Raw genomic sequence first — 22,967 nt, 5'->3', positions numbered from 1 at the left:
TAGTTAATTGGATTATTTATTGTAAAATGTGATTCTTTTTTCGTCTAGTCAATTGAAACCCTGCATAAAAGTACTCAAAGGTCAAATGAGAAATCATATATCAATCAAAATATTGATATGGACACTCAGGGGAGAGTCACTGTTGTTTGCACACGGAAATTGGGGACGGTCACTCACTATTTCATGCAAACACTTTTAAAGGATCTCTATTTTTGGCGCAGCGTAATTAAAAAAAACACCGGCCCTCTCTTCCTTTGTAATTTCTGTCCAATCCCTCAATAGAGAACAATTCACTAGTTATAATAACACATACGTTTGAAACAATGGCATCGTATATTCTGGCAATATTGACTGTCTCAGCTTAGAGTACTATCTATCTATTAGTATCTATCTGTCTTTCTACCTACGTACCTCTCTATTTATCTACCTTTCTATCTATCTATCTATCTATCTATCTATCTATCTATCTATCTATCTATCTATCTATGTATATGTCTATCTATCTATCTAGCTATCTATTTATTCATAGTCAATTACTCCTCCATGCATTCATTTTAATATTCCTTCATTCATCATCGATGGATCTACTTGGCTGGTCGTCGAGTAAATTCTCTCTCTCTCTCTCTCTCTCTCTCTCTCTCTCTCTCTCTCTCTCTCTCTCTCTCTCTCATAGAGACTACATGCATATTGGTCTCATGATTTGACGTGCCACAAGGCTGTGGGCTTGATTTTGTTATAATACAACAGGGTTTTCTCTCGACTGCGCGATTGCGCAAATTGCGCACTTCGAGTCATTGTCTGCCCTGAAAAAGTCACTGACTGCGCGAAAATCGCGCACAGAACACAGCAAGCAAAGGCGTCCACATATATTGATATTTGAGGATGACCAAAGCAAATAGTACAGCGAACTGTGTGAATGAATGATGGAAGTTGGGAAACTTCGAGCTTTAGCATTGTGTAGGCACGTGTATAGCAATGCAACACCATCGTTTGATCGGCGCATGGGGATCGGTGCATATTTTCATGGATTTAAGCCCCCTAAATTCGGACCGAATCGTATCCGAGGGAACATGTATGTCAAATCCTGAGTCGGGGAAACTTGTAGGTGACAATTAGACAGAAGATAGACAGCAGCCGAGCACAACAAAAGCTGACAAACGTCATCATGTCGATGTTTATGCATATGTGCTGCATACGACAAATACGACACAACTGAACTGGGTGACGATCGTAATGATATCAAGGAAGCGCTTCATAAGAAGGCAAAATTCACATCAAAAGTGACTGCCCCCTAAAATGTCAAGTCTGCCCCCTAATTTTGATGAATGGGGCAGAAAGTGCCCCTTTTAATGAACATGCAGAGAAAACACTGATACAATGAATAAAAATTATCATCAGTTTATGTAGCGTGAGTGGAGTAAACGCATTCAAATTGTTGTCATCGTGTATAATCGTGTAAGCCTTTGATCACGAAGGCACACAGAGCACTAATCTTAATCCGGCTTAAAAGAGTCCGGAGTGGAGAAAACGATAAAAGAAACGGGAAATAGCTGTATCTTTATGAAACATGAAAACAGAAATGCCAAGCTAGCGTGCCAGTCCATGACATAATGTATTTGTTTGTCTGTCGTCTGATTTCGCATTCCGACCATCTGTTGTTTGTTGTACGGCTATTGAAAGTGAGGTACCCGCAAAAGATAGTTGTCAAATATTTTCTGTCTCCATCGTCCTCCAAAGATGGCTATTCAAAGTATGACGACATGCGCCCCCTGACCTCAAATAACCTCCTTTGGTGAGGCCGTCCCACAACTGTAAGCAAATATGTGGACTATTGATGTGTAAATCAGGGTGGACCGGGAGTTCACGGAAGAGTGACGTAGTTAGGACGCTTTAGGTCAACCATACAGAAATACTCTCTACCCGTCACCTGTTTTACATTATGTCGTGTGAACGAGTCGCTCCTCGTCGGCGTATAGAGTGATTCACCGTAACAAGCTGTGAGTTCTAATTTTGGCCGTGGTGAGTGTGATAGTTTGATAGCAGATGTATAACAAGGTAAGTGAACGCCCTTGGCGATAATATTTGATAGTAATACATTCTGACCCCTATCATGGCCATAGGACAGATCCACCAACGATAGCAACTGAAACACGCCGGATTAGAGCGGCTTCAATAATGAAAGGACTGCTGTTTGTCAAATATTTGAAGAGGTCGTTTACGCAATTGAATGGGTTGACAAGTAAACATGAAGCCACATTGTCGAGGTCTAAACAGAATCCGAAGTTTACTTTGTCCATTCCTACCCGAGTCCATGCTTTGTCGAAATTGAAAAAGGCGGCGTTGATTAAGTGTCAGTATAAAAACCCATAACTTTACGCATATACCAAAAAAAATTGAGGTTGTCTTCTTCTGGTACTGAAAAAAATGCTTGAAAACGTTCGCTTTTGGCTTTCAATGTTTGCCCCACTAATAATTTTACCAGTCTCCTTTATTTACACACATATATGTCCTCCCGCCATGCCTCGGTCAAATCGTGTCTGAAAGATAAAAGGAAACCGTACAGCGAACTCAGCTGAATGCTTTTTCGGATAAAAGTACGTTCATAGTGATCGAAATACAATTAAGGCTTCATTGACAGACGTGACCTTCAATACAAACTAGACGGGAGGTACCATTGAAATGAACACTGTTAAATAGCCATAGGCGTGGCGCACATTATGTGGTCTGTTGGCAAACTTAAAAACCTGACGAAGGACTTTTTTCCTGTCGCATCACTTGAGGACGTTTATCGTGTGCGATGTTTGCAATGTCGCCATGAAAGTGTTTATTCCGTCCTTTTGTTTATCCGATTCGAAATATTTTTGTTCTTTTTCTTCTAAAATGAACCACTGACATATCATGAGCACTGACATTTTGTCATGTCACTTGAGTCTGAACTTTAAGGACTGTCGAAACCCGCTTTGTCTTTACATTAAGTTTTTATTATACCGTTTCCTGCAAAGTGATACATGATAGCACAGTGGGCCCAGAGAATACGACTTTTATAAGCCATGACCTGCTCTGATGAAGCCAAGGTTTAAAGTATCCAACGGGGAAAGAGCGATCGCCAATGAAAAAGCGTTACCGCCTTCGCTTTTATAGATTTAGGCTCTGCGCCAGCTAAGTGAAATGACTTTCGAGTCGCCCAGCCAGTTTATTTCTCTTCAAAACTAAATCTTTGAGGACAACATAGACAATTAAATGGAAAGAAACCGTCGGAACGCTTTTGTGCGGATTTATGTACGTAAAAGGTCACATTATCTAGGTTACATCCGATTGGGAACATTGTTACTGCCGCGCCCGGGCATTGAAGATTGTACAGCGTATTTCCCCGTGACGTCATGTCTTTGGAATTCGTGCCAATTTCAAGAATTTGACGAAACGTGTATTTAACCGTTCTGTGAATATTCAATCCAAAGAATACATGTCATAGAATCTCTCCTGACAGGACATCCGCTTTGTTTTATGATATCTCCAGTTTACATTAAAAGTGAAAGTTTCTGTAATGACGTACACTATAATGCACATAATGAGACCACAAATTTCAGCTGCTCTCTGGAATAGCATGTCTACATTACCCCGCATAGAGCACCGCAGGAACACTTACTGCTATATGACGCAGACAAAATAATAATATCATCTTAACTTTGCTGACGGCATTAGACATTGAATTTAATTTGTAAGTATTAGAAACTAGACCTACGTAACTGCTTTTCGAAAGGTGAATCATTTTTTTTTTTTTTTTTTTTTTATTCATTCTGACATCCAACAGGCATAGCCCAATAACTGGATGCAAACAGAGAAAAATTAAAACATGAGAAAGACAAATTACAACATGCAGAAACTAATTTAAAAAAAGGCACTAAACAAGTAACAACAGAGACTGACAAACATCAAAAACTCTCGACAGTAAAATGACTATCAGCAAGAGATAATAAAACAGATGACACTTGTGTTTTAAAAGTACTAAGACTGGTAACAAATCAATATCAAAACGATAGACACTATTTAAAAGTGACATTGCCCGAGACGAAAAACAATATTTAGACAGGTTAACGCGGTGAGTTGGAATCCGGAAAAGGTCAGAAGACCTGAGACGCCTTGGGGGCACAAAGAAAGTGAAGGAGCTATTAATATCCGGACAATCGGTAATAAATTGACACACTTGTGAATAAAACAAAGATCTAAAACTTGACGACGAATAAAAAGAGGCGAAAGTTTAAAATAAGAACATAATGTAAAATAATTATCAACATTGTACTCCACACCCTCCTTAAAACAAAGAAATTTAATAAATTTCTTCTGAACTCGTTCAATTTTGTCAATGTACGACTTCTGGTGTGGAGACCACACTACTGAACAATACTCAAGGATACTCCTAACAAGTGCAATGTAAATACTTTTGATGGCAGTGGTATTAGTGAAGTCGCAGCAAGTCCGTTTAATAAAACCGACCAATTGATGTGCTCTTTTGATTGTGCAATTGATGTGATATGTTAATATTCGCCTTTATTCCAAATCATGTCCTTGATATTTGAAGTAAGGTGTGGTGATTTGTCCTAAATCACTTGTTGTTTGATTTTTCGAGCAAGAGCGATAGTTCGTCAAATCATCTTTCATCTGCATGCTTCTGAAACGTGGACATACTTGGTCAAGACCAGTGGCTCAATTTCAAGATCATTGACGTGCGACTTCTGATTTTAGTTGTTGTACATTTCACCTATGATAATCCTGCTTTCACTTAAACTAATTGTTATCATTTACCCTTTGTGTCGACAACAACAATTCAGAACAGCTACACTGAGGAGTTCAAAGATATTATTACTTTTTTCATTTCAGTTCAAAATGGCCAATTTTCTCTGTTTCGTTGGTCTAATGAGTTTAATGTCACTAGTGACAGTGACTTTATCAGGGAAATTTCCTTCAGAAGACGACATTGGGTGTGAAGGTAGGCTTGCATGTGTGATTTTAATTTGTGATATTCTTCGACCAACCATCTTGTCAACGGAAAATCAAGGAATGGCCTTGAAATAAATCTAGGCAAATTTCAATATTCAGACAGTTCACATGATCGTTTCGATTAAAATTTGACTGTCACAATATTTCGGTCTTTATTGTGCTTTCTACGCACAGTATTTCTGAATTCAGAACAACATTTTCCTCACGGTATTTTTATCAACCAACCACATTTTAACCGATAAATGAAAATAGGAATGACGAATATAAATTGATAAAATGCCGCGTGCTAAGAAAAGTGTTGTTATCCCTGAGTTCGCATAATGACGTTATGGCCGAAAAGTCAACTCTAGTCGTGTAATGTGAACAGTAGATTGAAATTACAAATTAGAAACACGTGATGTTAATCTGCAAGTTTTCATTGTTTGCCTGGAATGTTCCGGGATAAATATGGTGAGTTGAGTTCAACAACACAGTTCTAAGGGTCACATTTCACAAAAGAGTTTAGGAGTCATATTTTATTTAACTTAGGTTAGGTTAGAACAATGGCAACAACAACAAAAATGAACGAAACGTATACACAAGCGAGCATAGACTCTAGAAATGAAATATGGTTTAACTCTGAGAGTATGAAAGTCTACGAATTCCTAATCACAACATTTCACAATGTAATGAGAAGTCGTCATTATTACGACTCGTGGAGATGGGAGAAGGGTCTCTCAAAAATAACACACAGAAAGGATTTCTTAAAACATGCTGACGATGACATGATGGGGGTTACACAAACGTTTCAATATATGGAAAATGGTCTCACTATCACTAAACAACCCTATTTTAATGACAAATTTTCAAAAGTTTCAGCATCGGAGGACCCTTATAAGCTTAAGCTTGCCTTTGTTGCTCCGCACTGCTGGAGGATACTGATAAAGTTTGGATTGGTGTAGATCCTGTGTTTACAAAGTGAAAATATGTAAATACATAAACGTATGTTTGATACACTGTTTGATACTGTGGCTTGGCTGATTGAGGTCAGATGTATGTAGTGTTCTAGATATTATTCAAGTCACACTATTTCAACATTATGTTTTCAAACGTTTCAGCATCAGGACAGGGGACTGTTAATGTTCATAGACACTTGATTTACTTCAATTCTGCCCCTGAGTAGCAGTGCCTTAAATTAAAAGGTTAATGCTCCAGCAGTCATACAAAATAATCGAGAAATATATCACATTCAATAATGCATGTATGAAATAGCATAATAAGAATCTGGTGTAATATTAGCATACACGGGTCTTTCAATGAAATTCTTGCAAAATATCATAGTAATGTCGTGTTTAATTGTGTCCTGGGGTTTGACTATGTGTCAGTGATATGTTAACCACAGCCAGACCGGGTCAACTCCATATTCAATAAATTGATATTGAATATTAGTCATTTTAAAATTTGTAGAGCCAATTTCTAATTTCTACTTTCACTTTGCTGTTAACAATGCACGTCTAGAGTAGAATTGCCATCATAAACGTCGACGCCGCTATACGTACACTAGAACCTCAAAATATGTCGTTATACTCTAATCGTGATTCTCATTTTCATTTATCTGTTCAAACAAGGTTGACTGATAAAGATACCGAATCGCCTGCGACATCATTCAGCCAATATCCTGAATTCAAAAAATCAAACTATTTTTGTTTTATGAGTGATCTAATACAGTCGGATAATTGTTTTGAACAGACGTGATCCAGATTGGAAACGATGCATTTGTGATATTTTCCCAAAACAATTTCAAGAAAAATTGGGACGACGCCAACGACACTTGCAAGGATGCCCTCGGAGGACAACTCGATGGCAGTTTGGCAGTTTTATCAAGCCCGTCACACGTTGAAATGATACGAGAACGTCTGATGGAGAATGACAAATTCAGCCACAGAAGCAAGAAGGGTTACTGGGTGGGCTGCTCAAGTCCGGCCCGAGATTGTGATTTCAAGTGGCTTGATAACAGCGAGGTTGAAGACAGCAATGCCACGTGGTTTTCAGGACAGCCTGACTGCACTGGATGCCCAACGTCTTCAGAAGAACGGTCCGGGGAGGAAAGGGACTCAAAATTTGGAACGGATCGTACAGATTGTTGTCAGCTATGGTTCGTGCAAGGATTTTATCTATTTCTTGATAGCGAAAATCTGTTTTTTTTTCACAAATCTCGAAAATCGATGTGTTCGAAATATACTTAGCCAGTAAATTTAATTTTCTTTGGTTTATATCTGTGTCTCTGTTCTGCACGATGTGTTCGTAATTATTAGAGGACTTTCCTCAGTCTACGGATAGAGACCAAAAATTAACAGAAAGCAGTGTAAAATTATCTCGAAGAAGTTATTCATTTCCTCGCTTTTTACGCATTGGAAAAAACCACAGGGTTTCGGGGAGGGTTGTATTATTTTGAGAGACTTTATTAACAATTGCTATAGCTTTGTACGTTCTGTAATGTTGACTTTAGATATCAGCAAAATCATCAATGTGAACCCAAAATTGAATGAGTGTATCATACTTTGTTTTGATTCAGGTAGAATACAGGTAGATATAGAAACTGAACACTTTAAGTTTTTTTCGATAACCATGAGACTTTCTGTCCAGCATAAGTGCCTCTGTAGTTTTGGAAAACAAACAGTGAACATATGTTTATCTGGGTTCATATACGAAACAGGAATATCGCCAATCGACAGATTTCGATCTAACGATTTTAGATGTGTTTCTTTAGCTCGAAGAGTGACATTTTTGTAACATTTGATATTCAATAGGAATAGTGACCAAAATACAGACGATCACTTCAAGATGGATGACGCCTGTTGCACAAAAAATAAACATTTCATTTGCCAATTTCGTAAGTAAATTCTTACTCTCCTTTTTCATGCCCTTTAGTCAACTAAGTAATTTCTCCCCACTATCTCTTTCTGTTATTTTCTCTATTCCTTTCTCCGAACTTTTTGCTCTCTCTGCCTGTCTCTCAGTCTCTCCCTCTCTGACTTTCTGCCCTCTCCCTTTGACTCTCTGTCCGTCTCTCTCTCATAAGTAAGGAGGCCCTAAGTAAGGTGGGTAAGTCAGTAAGTAAGTCAGTAAGTCAGTAAGTAAGTAAGTAAGTGACTGACTGACCAAGTAGGGAGGAATTTAAAGTCAGTCAGTCAGTCAGTCGGTCAGTAAGTAAGTAAGTGAGTAAGTAAAACCCAAAACTATGTCATTCAAATTGTAGGTTACAATTGATTTTACAGGTAATGGAATATCTTACGATCGGTTTACAAACTGTACGCTGCCCGAAGAAGCTACCCAGCCGATCGCAAGGTGTCCAGCACATGTTTCAAGTGACGAAAAGGTCGTTATTCAATGGCCGACAACGTTTGCTGGTCGTACGGTCGAGATAAAATGTCCTAACAACCAAGGAAGCGACAGCAAAGCGCAGAGAGAATGGTAAGGCATATACAGTGATACTCTGTTTGAACTTAAAGCTTAAGTATACAGTTTCAACCTCCGCCTTTGAAAATGTAAACGTTGTTCTAGTTTATGAGAATATAGTTGCACTTGGCTGTTGTGTAACTGTTGTGTTCCTGCTGTTTTGCAGGTATTCAGTTTTTGCTTAGGTTTTCAAAGTTATAAAATTCCGCAAAGTGACAGAATCGTTTACGAAAAATGCACGAGGCACACTTACAGCTATAGTAAGTCATGTGACCTACCATCAATAGACAACCCGTGATTTTTCGGCTCGTGAATTACAATACTCGTCGTGAATTGCGGCATAACATTCAACAATGCATGTTGCCTAATTAAACCATTATATTTGTTCATTTTACAAGTTTCATGACATAATGAACACTCTTATCGTTGATTTCATGTCAGTTATCGCCGTTCGAAATGAAGTTTAAATTGAGTGATATTCCACTCATGTTTCCTTTCCTCAATAGTAAGTTGAGAGCGCCATTGCAAGCAGTATGGGGGCAGGCCAACACTACGGAATGTATTCCTGAAAGCCCTACAAGACAAGAAGAAAACCTGAAAGACTTGGTGAAAACTACCATTCTACCAGGTTAGTAGAAAAGTACACGAATGGAGTGAAAAAGAGAACCTTGCATCATACATAAATAGAACACGATTGGAACTAATTTGGGATAATTGGATGGTGAAGTAAGGTCATTTAACCTGCAAATGTAAGCTCATCTACTTTTCGTTTTAAGTTACACACTTGTTTTTATGAGTAATTTGTTAAATTGCAACATTCAGCTATATGGCACCTAACACTTTTGAGAAATTTGGAAAATATGAAGATCCAATTATCCCAAATTAGTTCCAATCCTGTTATAGAAACACTTGGTTTTAAATGCTACTAAGATGTTTCACAGATAGATAGTCAGAATCCGTAATCTCATCTGGTCACCTAGACTGAAAGCACCGTCGACGGATCTTTCAGTCTACTGGTCACCATGGTAATATAAAGACGACTTGTGTGGCCAGAAACTGATGGTAAGAATTGGCTTTTTTCTTGTTTGTTGACAGAGCAAACGAAGAAAATTGCCAAACAATTGACAAACTTCACGTCCGCCTCCCAAAGTTTCGACATGGAGGACCTGATGCTGTCTGTCAAGGTCATTGAGAAAATTCTGGAGAGTGGAGAAAATGGCACGAGTGTCGCTGTGGCTGAAGATGTACTAACAAGTATCGATAACATGCTGAACGTCAGTCTCAAAGTGTTGGTGGCCGGTCAGAAAAATGATAGCTCAGCAACACGGTATGGAATATGATTTCAGGGAAAGATTCCACACAGAAATTACTTGTTATGTTATGTTTTGTTTGGAATTGGTTTTATCAATTTCATCGGAAGTTATTGCCGTCTATAAGTCTATAGAGAGAAAATGCAATGAAGCACAGAGTAACCGAAAATCCTGAAAATCAACAGATTAATTGATTGAAGGGTTACAGAAAAGCGCAATATTTTGGATAGTTATATCGTGAACTTTCAAAACACAGAAAAAAGAACATAGATTATTTTAAATTGACATGAGAACTAAATTATTATCGATAAACAAGATGCATAGATAGAAGAAGATAGTTACTTATCCTGACAAAGGAAACGTTTCAATAAGAAACGCTGAGGGCAGTGTCATGAGGTAATTGATTTCGGTTTGGGTAGCATTTAATCAGATTTTCACCGATCTTTGTTGATTTTCAGACTCATTGAAGCTGTCGAAAGACTCTCCCTAATCGTCAACAATTCAAATGGATCAGTATCCATTGAAACACCAAATTATGTCATGGCAGTAACGGAGATAGGTTATGAATCATTTTCTGGACTCGACTTCTTCGTCTCGTCTGGAATGGTAAGGAAATCTGAAGACAAAAAAATCTTTCTTTATTTGGAGTGTAGGATTCGCATATCAGACAAGAATAACTGATTGCTATGTATAAAGCTTCAGTGGTTATACTTCCATGCTAAGCATTTCATTGCACCAACACACAAACACCGGCAGAATATATGATAAATATGAGTCTCTAGAGTTTCCTATGGTAACACTTGGACAGAACGGGCCAATAACGGTATTTTGTGGAAACCAAGACTGCACTTAAAGACTTTAGTTTCGTTAGGTGAAATGTGAATTGGTTTGGAATCATTTTACATGAAACTCCCCCGAAAAATTAAACCAGCCATCACGGTGTTTTAGAAAATCTTTGATGAAATTTCTGTTTTTTTCTTCCCCTTTCCCAACTTAATGAAGTCTCGATTTTCGAGAAGAACAGAGGTTATTGACACGACGGAAAATCGTAGACCATTGATCAGCCTGCCAACGTCATTGTTTGATGGATTTGATATTCCATTTCGACCTCGGGCCAGCACTAGAGCTCAGTTCGTGGTACATAAGAAGAACACTTTTTTCAAGGTATGTCATATTTTCCTCATGTCGTCCTGCATTTTGATTCTGAAGTATTGGTTTTTGAAAACAAGGTTACTACAAATATAGCTTTTTACTTCTAACAATGATTTATTAGTTAAAGACAGTGCACTTTATTGCATCTTTTGAAAATCAATCATGTCGCTGTATTGTGTCTTTGGCTAGGTTGCTGACAACTCAACGACAGCTGGCTTCAATCCTGTCATCGCAGCCAGTATCGGAGAGATACGAATCACAAACCTGACAGACCCTGTCAAGATTACAATACCACACAAGAACACGGTATGAAATTTGTCACTGACTGATTTTCTCATCCCTGACTTCATTTTATCAACATCATTCAGCTACTCTCCCTTCCCTCTTTTTCCTCATTATCATCTTCACCCACACCGTCATCATTCATTTCGTCACCGTCATAATCCTCATCATGGTCATCTCCGCCATCACTACTTTAATTATCATCATCATCGCCAACATTAGTACCATCATTATCATCACTATCATCATCATCATCATCATCATCATCATCATCATAATCATTATCGTCGTCTCGCGTCGTATGTGATATCACCATCGTCGTCGTCATCATCACCTCTTTCACTGCTTTCATCATGAACGTCATAATCTTGGTCTTTATTCATTTGTTTGCTGTCTCTATCCTCGGCGTATTGTTCTTGTTCTATTCTGTAGATAATGTGTGTTCAATTCGTGCAGTAAATCGTATCACTGTATGTGGTTTACATTTATAGAATAACGACGCCAGTCTATTGAATATCAGCTGTGTATTCTGGGATTTCAGTCTAAATGGTAAGTGGTGCTAGCCATATTATAGCCTAACAAGTTGAGTGAGACCAGAATGACCGAAAAAGAGTTCACTAAGAGTAAAAGGGTATTTCAAGAAATATCGCTGCAATTTTCTAAAAGTTGTGCATAACACTAACCTCTCAGAACGGTTTTGGCTTGGCAAATATAATGTATGGGGGTTTGCGTACTATGAAAACCTCCTGGGAAATACGGCGTGCAGTTTCTCCGCCGAAAACGGCTGATTTTGAATCCAAAACTTGCACTGATATTACAAGCTGAGATGGTATCACGTATCGGCTTATGTTACTACATATTCGGTTGGCAATACATGTTGGGTTGACACATATTTAAAGTAGAACGCGCCTCGGGAACAGATAGACTCTCAATTTTCTGATGTACCACTTGTTGGTGCTCATTTTAAAGCTCTTGGAGAAAGGAAAACTTTCACAGTCTTGGTTTGTCGAAAATGCAAAATTTAATTTTTCTCAAAATGGCGACCATTTTTAATTTCAAATATCGCAAAATGTTGGGTAATTTGTTTCGCTTGTTCCAAACTTTGCACGTTGGCCCCCAATTTCGATCGTTGATCGGGTAAGAGAACGGTTGAAAGTTTCATTGATGAGATTTTGAGCAAAAGTTTAAGTCTTTCATTTTCGAGGTTTATACACCTTAAACATACTAACGCCCTATCCCAGTAGTCAGTAACCACGTAACATCTTTCTGTGGATGAAGTACCACTCACTTCGTTTTTTTACTCTTTTTTCTTTCATTTTCGAATTTCATGAAAGCTGGTGATGGCGCTTGGTCAGGAGACTGTTGTGTGGTTTCAAACGACACGGGTAATGAAGACAATACAACCGTATGTGAATGCAATCATTTGACAAACTTCGCACTTCTTGTGGTAAGTAAGATTCAAAACTTCTCAATTGTCTCTTGGATTTTTCCTACTGAGTCAACCTTGATTGGTAATCCCTCTTCCGTTGGTAACCTATCTCTGTTAGTAACTTGGTTGGTGCCGACCGCAAGATCACTAATAAGCCAATGCTGAATAATGTGTAAAAATATAGTTCTTTTCAACTTTCGTGAGAAGTGAATTAGATTAGATTAGATTAGATTAGATTAGATTAGATTAGATTAGATTAGATTAGATTAGATTAGATTAGATTAGTGAAGTAGGTCAGATCAAACGGAAAAGAAACCTAATTCGCAGTATTCATTAAACTGAGTGACATTAATGTGATGACCTGGAATATTTTACGTTCATTAGACTTTGGTTTCAGAGAGAGAAACGTTTAAATTGAAATACATTTTGAAGTTGCACATTGTGTTTCATTTTCAAGCAAATTGCCAAAGAATCGCCGCTAAGACTTCGAAAGCCAGGGTCAAAGTTCAATGCTAATAGGTGTATTACCGTGCAACAACAATTTAATCATCCTCACGCATCTTTCTTATTAGGACATCTACGGTCATGGTGAGCGGATCGACTCAGCAAATCGGAGGGCGCTATCCATCATATCCTATATCGGCTGTGGAATATCATTACTAGCATTGCTGCTCACGATAGTCAGTCTAATAGCATGCAAGTAAGTACACGATCAACGTATCAAAGTTCTATTTAAATATTTCTTCACAAAAGCGTTTTTTCAATCAACAAAGCATAACAAGAAAATTGAATAACCCGTTCTATCTTTTTGAAGTCTGTCTTCTTCCCTATTGTATTATTGTAAGCTGAATCTTGTTATCCCTGAGTGACCGGTGACAATTTTAACTCAGAGCTACTGTTTCCATTTCAGAAAGAGGAAAGACAAAGCCACTAAAATCCTGATCAATTTGTGTTTTGCACTCTGCATGGCGTTATTGATGTTCCTGATTGGTTCATTCGCTGTCGACTTTTCACCAATCGCGCGAGAGCTTTGCACAGCCGTGGCTGTTTTATTACACTTCTTCCTATTGGCCGCTCTAATGTGGATGGCTCTCGAAGCACTACATCTATATTTCAAATTGGTCAGGATTTTCGAGCAGTATATCTCGCATTTCATGGTCAAGTTTTGCCTGTTTGGCTGGGGTAAGGCATATTTATATTTTCTCAGACTATATATGTATATATATATATATATATATATATATATATATATATATATATATATATATATAGTGCACTCAGCGTCATACACTATCGATATAGCAAATATACCAAATATACCAAAGTAAAAAGGACGCGACGTCAGAATAAAACATATTTTATTCCGAGTTGAAACATTGTACGGTTTAATATTAGGACTTTAAGTTTCGAAAACATAGTGTCTTTGTACCAAAGCGTTCTATCGTATTACGTCGGACACAAAGCAGTCACACGTATCCTATGTCTGTGCTGTTTTCGATAAAAGGGTATACGATGTTTTTAAGTAAACGCATTCCTGTATATACCTCGCTTCCTTCTTCGAAAAAGTGAGAAGATATAATTTCGGCCGACTTATATTGATTAATTTTCATCGTGTCATTTTCATAAAAGCTCAAAGTGATTAATTGAATTTGTACCGTTTTAGTGATTACTGAATGAACTATCCTTCTATCACAGGTGTTCCCCTTGTATTTGTCATAATCACCCTGGCAGTGGATATTGGCAACTATGGATACCACAACACCATGTAAGTGAAACGATAACGATTTTTGCTTGGAATCATCAGTCGTGTTCACTTACCCTGCAATAAATTTCAAAGAACTCGACTTTATAAATAATGTTGGATTCCACACAGAGAAAGCACGTGCACGACCACGGTTCTCCAGGACCCATTTTGGCATGCCTTGAAGTGCTTGAATCGTAAAGTACAATATGTTATATGCGTTGAGAAGAAGACAGAATACATGATATATGTCAACTAGCCGTATGAAAGTCAGTGAGTGTTTCCTGTACTTTGTACTATATACTCATAGTTAGCGATGATACGACATTATGGATATTATCTTATTTCAGTTGCTGGTTGTCAAGGTACCCATTCTACGGTGCATTCTTGGCTCCGTTGTGTTTGGTCATCATTTTCAACTTTATCGTATTCAGTCTGGTCATCTACAAGATGTGTGGTCTAAACTCCCCGTCCATGACTAAAAACAGTGAAGCCTTCAGCCTCAGGATTCGTCTGAGGGCGGCAATCGGCGTGACTGTGCTTTTAGGTCTGACGTGGGTATTTGCTATTTTTGCCGTCGGTTCAGCCAGCCTCGTCTTCAATTACCTGTTCGCCATTTTCAACAGTTTGCAAGGACTGTTCATATTTATTTTCCACTGCGCAATGAAGAAAGAGATTCGCAACGGTTGGAATAATGCATTCTGCATAGGAAACAAAGCCAAGTACCATTTAACAGGTTAGAAATGACAGATGACAAGTCTCTCTCTCTCTCTCTCTCTCTCTCTCTCTCTCTCTCTCTCTCTCTCTCTCTCTCTCAATTTTTTAAACATCTTCAAGATCTTCTTGAGTACGTAGCCGAGTGCTCACGCACACGTTGTGGGCGCTACACAGCCATATGAACGTTCGACAGACTACAGAACGTTCGACAGACTAGAGTACCGTACTATCCGTCACATTTCCAATCAAATCACATAAGAGTAAGGATTGCACCTGAATATGAAAACCTGGTAATGAATTATAAACAATGACGTGGCTACGCTCAGAAAACAAGGTAGTTTTGAGTCAGTGAGGCGCAGAAGAATAGTTTTCAACCTAGAATAATGGTCCCACGGAGAATGTTTTTCAGCACAGATACTTAATATTCGTAAAACGAAACCTTTATTTTTATAATCTTCTTCACAGAGGGTGGCCCTTCGACGGCTAGTGACAAATCTTCCAGCACTGTCAAGTCCAGAGTGACAAACAGGCCTGTGACAAGTAGAAAAACAGGTAAAATCATTATTCTTACCACGTTATCATATCTTAACGTATTCCGTTTTGGCTTTTTTTTACATTTAAGCTCCATTTTGCTATAATTGTACGAGATGTGAAGTTGTTCTTGTAGAATAGGGCCGTTCACAGTTTACGTCACTGTTCTCTCATTAATATGCAAAAATAAATATTTGTCCGCATTTATAGATTACGCTTTTGAAAATTACGCATGCAAGAACGACGAAAATACATCTCAGTGGGCGACTGCTAGTGTAACAGTGAATACTATAAAAACATATTCATGACTCAGAGTACAAGCTGCAAAAACAGCCACGCATGCAACATTGATAAAATCTGTCCGCATTTCAAGCTGCGTGTCCGATGTCGCGCGCGTGCAGCTATATTTAGTAACAAACCTGTAACCGTGAACAGCGCTATTAGTCTGTTTAGGATAAGTGGTGCAGGAAAAAAAACCAAGTATATTTTTTTGGAAAGAAAGTCAAAAACGTCATAGAATACAGGGCCGTAGCTTGACCAAATTGCCAAGGGGGCAGAACCTAGCTTAGCTAGGATTTGGGTGATTTACAAAATCTACATAATTATTGACAGTACTAGTATGAGGAAATTCCGAAGACTATGGCCCTGGAAAAAGCAAACTGAATTAAGGAGTTGAAAGTTATCACCATTGAGTCGTCTAAAATAGTCCCTGTTCCGATTGACTATAACTGTAGTTATTTAATTTAATTAGTAAACATACCAGCTGATTGGCTTGAAATCAACAACTTCACATTGAATTTCTTTTCAGAACAAAACTGCGATACGATGATTCTCCAATATTTCAATAGGAATTACATGACATGCCTGGTACCAGTTCGGGGGATCAAATCTCCTTTATGACTGTTGACCTCGTTTATTACTAAGGGAAACACGGAGGTTACTATTTCCCTAAAGCAGCCACTTCAAGCGTGTGAATGGCGCATGCCTTTTTTGAAAGTGACAATTGTAGATCGTTTACGTGCTCCCTTAATGTGAAAAAGTCTAATCCCTTTTAAATATTGAAGAAATGTTTGTCATGTCTGCAAAGTGCTTGTTAATTCTATCTTCTCTCGGACAAATATTTTTTTTCTAAATTTACCTATCCGTTTGTAGTCATTACTTTACAAAGTGTCACACTCTCATCAAATTGATCGCACAGTAAAAGTGTATTGCAGACATTAAACAACACCTCCCACATAAAAATGTAAAAGCAGCATCGACGTATATTTTACCTTGAATAACGGACATTCGTATGCACAGCTTGAAAAAAGACATGCCACATAGAAGTGCCATAACAAAATATTTAAAAAATGGTTCCCTTTTTTAATTAACAGACTCGACGACAATGTGAAAAGGAGTCGGTGGCTAAGAGTCGACCAAATATGAAGAATACTGCGATAAGCTTGCAGAACCTGGTGTTTTGTTCATCGCTGAGAAACAGACGAGGCTTGTATGACTGACGATAAGCTGATGCATGAAAATTTAGATAGAAAACATGAAAGCGGGGACAACTTCTACTGTAGCTACTGCGCTGATATCATACTAGGCTTGAAGTTTGGTTTTCTAAGTAGTTCGGAAAATTGTATTCTTGCTGTCATCGACACGTTGCATCTCAGCATACAACAGCAAATGTACGACTCGAGAAAGAACCGCAGTACTGCGGATTGCCGCAAATGACACGCTAGCATTTGTTCAGACTTGTGTGCATATCTGTATGTCTGTACAGACGTCAGGAGGTCTTCATTGCTAGACTGGATTTAATTTAATAGCTCTGTTTTAAAACTGTCCAACTTGACAATGAGTATTTAACGAGTCTTATGAGCTGCTACTAAGTCTGTACATCGCGTAGATTTTCTCGTAATCTAAGCGTATTACTGATCCTTTGCCTTTAGCTTTGTAGCTTTGTAGCTTTTTTCAAATTTACCCAAATCCTAAAGCTGGAGAACTGTAACTTAATACTGCCAAGAGAGTTAATGACAAACAGCAACCAATTTCATGAAGCGTCACCAGGTACGCACATTTTAAAACATACTTCAGTGTATATTTACCTTCGACAAAGATCGCGTTGTGTAGTCTACCGGTACTTTAGCAAACACCAATTTTAAAAGCAAAAAAAAAAACCGAAAAAAAACCAAAACAAAACAAAAAACTAAACTTCTTTGAAAGGCGTATAAATGAAAGAACGGTACCCAAAGATTACATAAAATTAAGTAATATTACAAATTCTGATGTCATGTAATATAAATACGTAGAATTTTTATACTACTTGAAATTTATTACCAAGAGAAAAATGTGTTTTTAAATTCAGACATGTATCGGATAGTGACGTCCTGTGTCAGATGTGACAAACGCTTCATACGGACGCGTACGGGCAGCTGGACAGATAAGGATTCAAGAACAAAAATAAAAGAATAATATAAAAAGACATAGAGACAAATAGAGGCAAATTGTGTGTGAGAATGATCTCGGAGAAGGACGGAGTAAGACGGACGGACAGACAGACAGACAAACAAAGCACGATAGACAATAGGAACAGTCTGATAGAAAACAGGTAGGCCTACCCATAGAAAGATGTCACAAAAAATTAGGTATTCATAAATTTAGACAAATCTGAATACAAATGTATGTAGTCGATTTTCTTCTACGAATTTTGCTACATAAAATGAATCTTTAATAAGTCAAAGTTTTAAGTAAACACGATAAAGACTTTTTTCCATAAGCATTCATATCGCTTTTTATGTGAATCATACAGAACCGGGTATTTTAAATGCAATATAATACTGTTTCTGTTCTACCGAGAATATCGCGAAACGTTAAGAGCGAATAAAACGTTGTTTGTGAAATCCACTCACATAAATCTGCTCATTTATAAAAGTATATGCAAATATGTTTTGGACAAAAAACTTCCATCCTAAAGATTGGTTGTTTTGATTTCTTTGTTCATGACTGCCATCATTTTGTTGCAGTGTTTTGCTGTTTTCTTTTAAAACTCTGCGATGAAGGAATGTCCATCTTGTTTTCTAAAGACAACTCCATTTACGTTTGTTATCTCTGCAAGTTACTGAGGTTTGTTTATTTCAGATAGACTGATCGTCCGAGTAAACATGCCACAATATCAAGTCAATTGACTTTTCTGATTTGAAAATGCAAAAGCGAACCAATTAATTCAGAAATATGTAAAATTTATGAAAAATTTGCACTTTTTTAGGGTTGAAGATTTAGCGCATGTCCAGTTTTGTGAATTTGGTCACATCCGTTGCTCATTTACTGATTATTTACTTTACGTAAATAGGCACTTGATAGTTTTCAATCGTTTTTAAAAAATTGTCTTAAAATATATGCCTTCTCACTTTAGTCGATAGGATCAATCATAGATATGACAAACTGCATGGTAACAATCTGATCAGACAGGTTTTGTCATGGTCGTCACTACACAATGTACAGCTATGACGACTCATATAAGCACACATGACAGTACCTCCGCATTCGGTATAATTTCTACATGATCTGGAACTAGCCTGTTGCCGAGTAAGGTGTGGTTGTCCCTAGTGTAATTGCATTGGTCTTCTAATGCAGTAGGTGTCTACAGGTACAACACCAAGTTTTAAAGAAGACGTGCATGTGTGTCTTTGAATACGTCAGCCGTGTCATTTATGTATTTTGACGAGAATTAGTAAAACAATAGAGGGCGTGGCCATGAGGCAATTTTGATACCATATATGTGATTATTATTGCGTATAGAATTGAAATGGAGAGACAGGCTTCGTGGGAGATTATCTGAAAGTCAGGTATTATTGCGTCAAGGAACACCATAGGTGTTTACATCGGTCAAAGTAAGAGCCGTTGTCAGTCATGACATCTTAATTAGATAAATGTAGAATCAAATGTACGTTTTCATAAATGCGGTCGATCCACAAATGATTCGGGCACCCCAACATCAGTGACGTCACAATTGTAGTGCTAGCGATCAATGAATTCAAACTTTGTTTCAACGACGACGACTATTGCTTGAGTGGCTGATCTTCTGGCAATTAAATTCCAAGAGTGACCGCTGAGTAATATATTCTTCGCATAAAAAGGTGCACTTAGCATCACCATCATCCTCTTTTATTACTTTCAAGTATTGCCAAAACATTCACAACAAGCATATGCAATTATTTGCGTTGTGCAATTATTTGCGTTGTAGTCTGGTCGACTGTGTTGACCGATGACTTACCCTTACCTGAGTGGATGATAGAAACGGGGTGACGCCCCTGACGATTATTGAATTTAAATTGCCTCCTCGGATTGTGCCGGCCAGCTCCTGAAGTAATAGGTAGACACATCCCAAGAGACCCAAAAGTGTTTATATTCAGGTATTCGAAAAGTTTCATTTCCATACTGAGCATGCGCGGAAGACATTTCAGCCTATCATTCAACAGATTATATTTCCCGCTATATGAGCGTTACGTCATCACCAATTTCCTGACAAAATTACATAATAATACGGTTACAAGTTCACATTTTATAAAAGATGCTAACTATAAACAATTGTAAATTTGTATTTCATTTTATTAATCTATTCCGTGATGCCATGATGTTTCGGGGTAAAAGTTAGGGCAGTTGCACGTCTAGTTTCAAATTAGAATTACATTTCATAAAGGAATATCAAGTTTTTGACCAAAATTATTTTTGATTAATAGTAAATTTATGAACCCCTTCATCCGTATAGTAAAGTTACCATACTAAACTGGAGATTCTCTCCTTTTTTAAACATAGTATGAGAGACTTTCTGTCATCTTTGATGAGAAATATTGATTTGAAAACATGTGTCGCTAACACGCACTGCCAAATTATACACCTTTTAAGAGAGGTTTTCAAATTTTTTACGGATTTTTTTAAATTTCTCAATTCTTCTGTTTGTATATTCTCAAGAACAATTGTATAAATGCTGCTTCTAGCCTTGTATTCTAGATTCTATTGATATTGTCGACTGTTGTTTTATTATTCATATTGAATCAAAGTTATTTATCGCAGCTACCTTTACTGGGGACTTAATAAACCTCCCCCATAAAAAAATTATATTTGTGTCAGAATAATTTTATGAAACAGTTTTGCGAACGTTGAATCATTCCAAGATATGCGTACCTAATTTAAAATCAATCGTTTAAAAAGGGAAACAAAACAGAACGATACTTAATCTTACTCCAACTTCCCTTGTAGTCATAGATAAATAAAAATGTAGTAGCTATAAATATTTTAAGTGGTGTGACACACCTGTGTTTTACTAGGTCTTACAAATGTCAGACTGTATTATAATTCATTCGTGGATGGTCCCATATAACGTGACCACAAACGTTTCAGAGCAGTTCGGATCTGAGGGTTTTTGTAATATGCGTCAGACATCACAGTTGCAAGGACTCTAGCCAAATCTGGACACCAGCCTTCACAAGAGTTAAAACTTATCGCCCAGTTAATCAGTATCGTCCAAAGCTCAAGTCGAGTTCTACGAATATCGAGTGTCAGCTGTATGTTATTTAGAGGTCATATAAATACAGACTCTGACAGACTGAGACCAGACTTTACCAAATCAAACAGACGTACCGGGCCGCGGGTGGTAAACGACAGACAGTCTAGGCGAAGTAAAATCCTCGCAGGTAAGTGAACGCCTTCCAACTTTACTATCGATAACATATGACCGTGCAATCGTTTTTCACTAAGTATTTAGCTTTGCATGTTTTGAAGATTAAAGCAACAAAATTCCAGTGTGGTTGGTAACTTACAAACATAGGCTTCCATTTTACGTCACTGGACTATAGTAATGCGTCTATGCGTTGCATGCCGTCCTTTACGGAGGAATTTTAGCTGAATAAAAGTTGCAGATAAAGCACTTTGACTAATGTAATTCTTATGAATATTGCTGAAACATGAAACGTCTAAACTTCAAAACATTGTCTTGACATCATAAAATTCCTTTCAGATGCACCTGCAACGTGGCCAAAATCATTACAAAAGCCTCGACTTGCTGTCGACAGATATAAAATGACATCGTATATAATTTGACATTCAACAATGACACTCAGGTGTCTTCAGTTCGCTCTCTCATACATATAACATAACTTAGAGGGAGGGGGAGGGGGTCGTCGGATCTGCGTTGTTTACAAACAAATCATTTTCATGCACGATATCTAGATGCATCACATTAACATAGCTGCAACATTTAAACTTCACGATGTACATGTTTTGACTTTCATCAATTGCTATGTGCCTTAGAGACACGGTTGTATGGGTCCCATACAAACTTTGCACGCAGTTCCGATGACCTAGGCTTTTCAATACCATCTATATGAAATGAACACAAGGCTGTTTATATGAGTTTCAGAACTTTCGCCACCCCCCCCCCCACACACATATATTTTGCTGCAAGCATAAAAATGCTATCAGAACGTATTTCTCAAATCGTCAAACCCGTGAACTTTTTCTTGAATAAGAGTCTCCAGACAGTTTCTTCACTTATAGAAGTGAGGATTGATAATTTTATTGACAATTGTAATCATTCTTAGCGAGGTTTTCTTTGATGGTTATTATCGATCAAACTTTTCGTATGATTTGTTGACAACAGGTTCGTTGTGTTGTCAGTTGTTGTTGAAGAATGCTATTAAAATGAATATATCAAAACTGTTAATTACAATACTTCATGTCATATATTGAAAATTTGTATAATATTTTGCTATTTTGAACATCCATGCCAAAGCGCAAAACCTTAGCGTCAAGAAAATGCTTAGAAGTCCATGAACCGAAACTCATGAACGTTGACAAACAGAATAAGTTATTTTCGAATTACGAACCTCTACTTCTTGTCTAGATAAGGTCTCCATGTAGTCACTTTTAACTTTTTTTCAGGAAATGTTAATATTTGGAAGTAGGCTTGCTGAAATGCTTGTTATTAACAAGTACCTCAGCAAGCCTCCTTCTAAATTTTGTTCTCATTGTCAGATCAGTCATTAAATTTATTTTTTGCTGATTATGATTAGACTTTTCTGTTTTGCCGCTTTCAGCGATTGACCGTGCGATTAAATGTCTTCCATGTAAGACGATAAAAAGTTTCCTTCCTTTTTGTTTTGTTTTGTTTCGTTTCGTTTTGTTTTGTTTTGGGGAGTTGGTGTTTTGAGTTCTATTTTTCCTTGTTTTCTGATTTTCTTTCGTTCCTTTGTCACTGGACGTAATTCCAGTCATTCAGTGCCATTGGTCTTCCGCATCCGAACAATTAGTGAATCTAAAACCGGGAAAACACGAAATTTCTTGAAGGTGTCCTAATACCTGGGCCAATAACAATTAACGGGACAGGTAT

General features: G+C 37.6%; 1 protein-coding gene across 1 annotated transcript; it reads left to right on the top strand.

The window, feature by feature from the left end:
* Window positions 1-1,907: 1,907 nt before the first annotated feature.
* Window positions 1,908-17,740, top strand: LOC139141889 (adhesion G-protein coupled receptor G6-like). The gene is made up of 18 exons (XM_070711646.1): window positions 1,908-2,055; window positions 4,879-4,987; window positions 6,727-7,132; window positions 7,788-7,870; window positions 8,256-8,451; window positions 8,943-9,064; window positions 9,532-9,763; window positions 10,205-10,352; window positions 10,749-10,910; window positions 11,088-11,204; window positions 11,672-11,729; window positions 12,515-12,627; window positions 13,182-13,309; window positions 13,520-13,791; window positions 14,305-14,374; window positions 14,701-15,086; window positions 15,533-15,619; window positions 16,972-17,740. The coding sequence occupies exons 1-18, from the start codon at window positions 2,044-2,046 to the stop codon at window positions 16,986-16,988; spliced, it is 2,718 nt and encodes a 905-aa protein (XP_070567747.1). The 5' UTR covers window positions 1,908-2,043; the 3' UTR covers window positions 16,989-17,740.
* Window positions 17,741-22,967: the final 5,227 nt, after the last annotated feature.

Source organism: Ptychodera flava, chromosome 10 (genome assembly GCF_041260155.1).
Source record: "Ptychodera flava strain L36383 chromosome 10, AS_Pfla_20210202, whole genome shotgun sequence".
Classification (NCBI taxonomy): domain Eukaryota; kingdom Metazoa; phylum Hemichordata; class Enteropneusta; family Ptychoderidae; genus Ptychodera; species Ptychodera flava.
This window is presented reverse-complemented; position numbering and strand designations above follow the sequence as displayed.

Excerpts from the sequence above, each read along its gene's own strand:
- LOC139141889 (XM_070711646.1), top strand. Across the intron at positions 7,133-7,787 it reads ACAGATTGTTGTCAGCTATG|GAATAGTGACCAAAATACAG; the intron begins GTTCGTGCAAGG and ends GATATTCAATAG. Across the intron at positions 13,792-14,304 it reads GTTTTGCCTGTTTGGCTGGG|GTGTTCCCCTTGTATTTGTC; the intron begins GTAAGGCATATT and ends CTTCTATCACAG.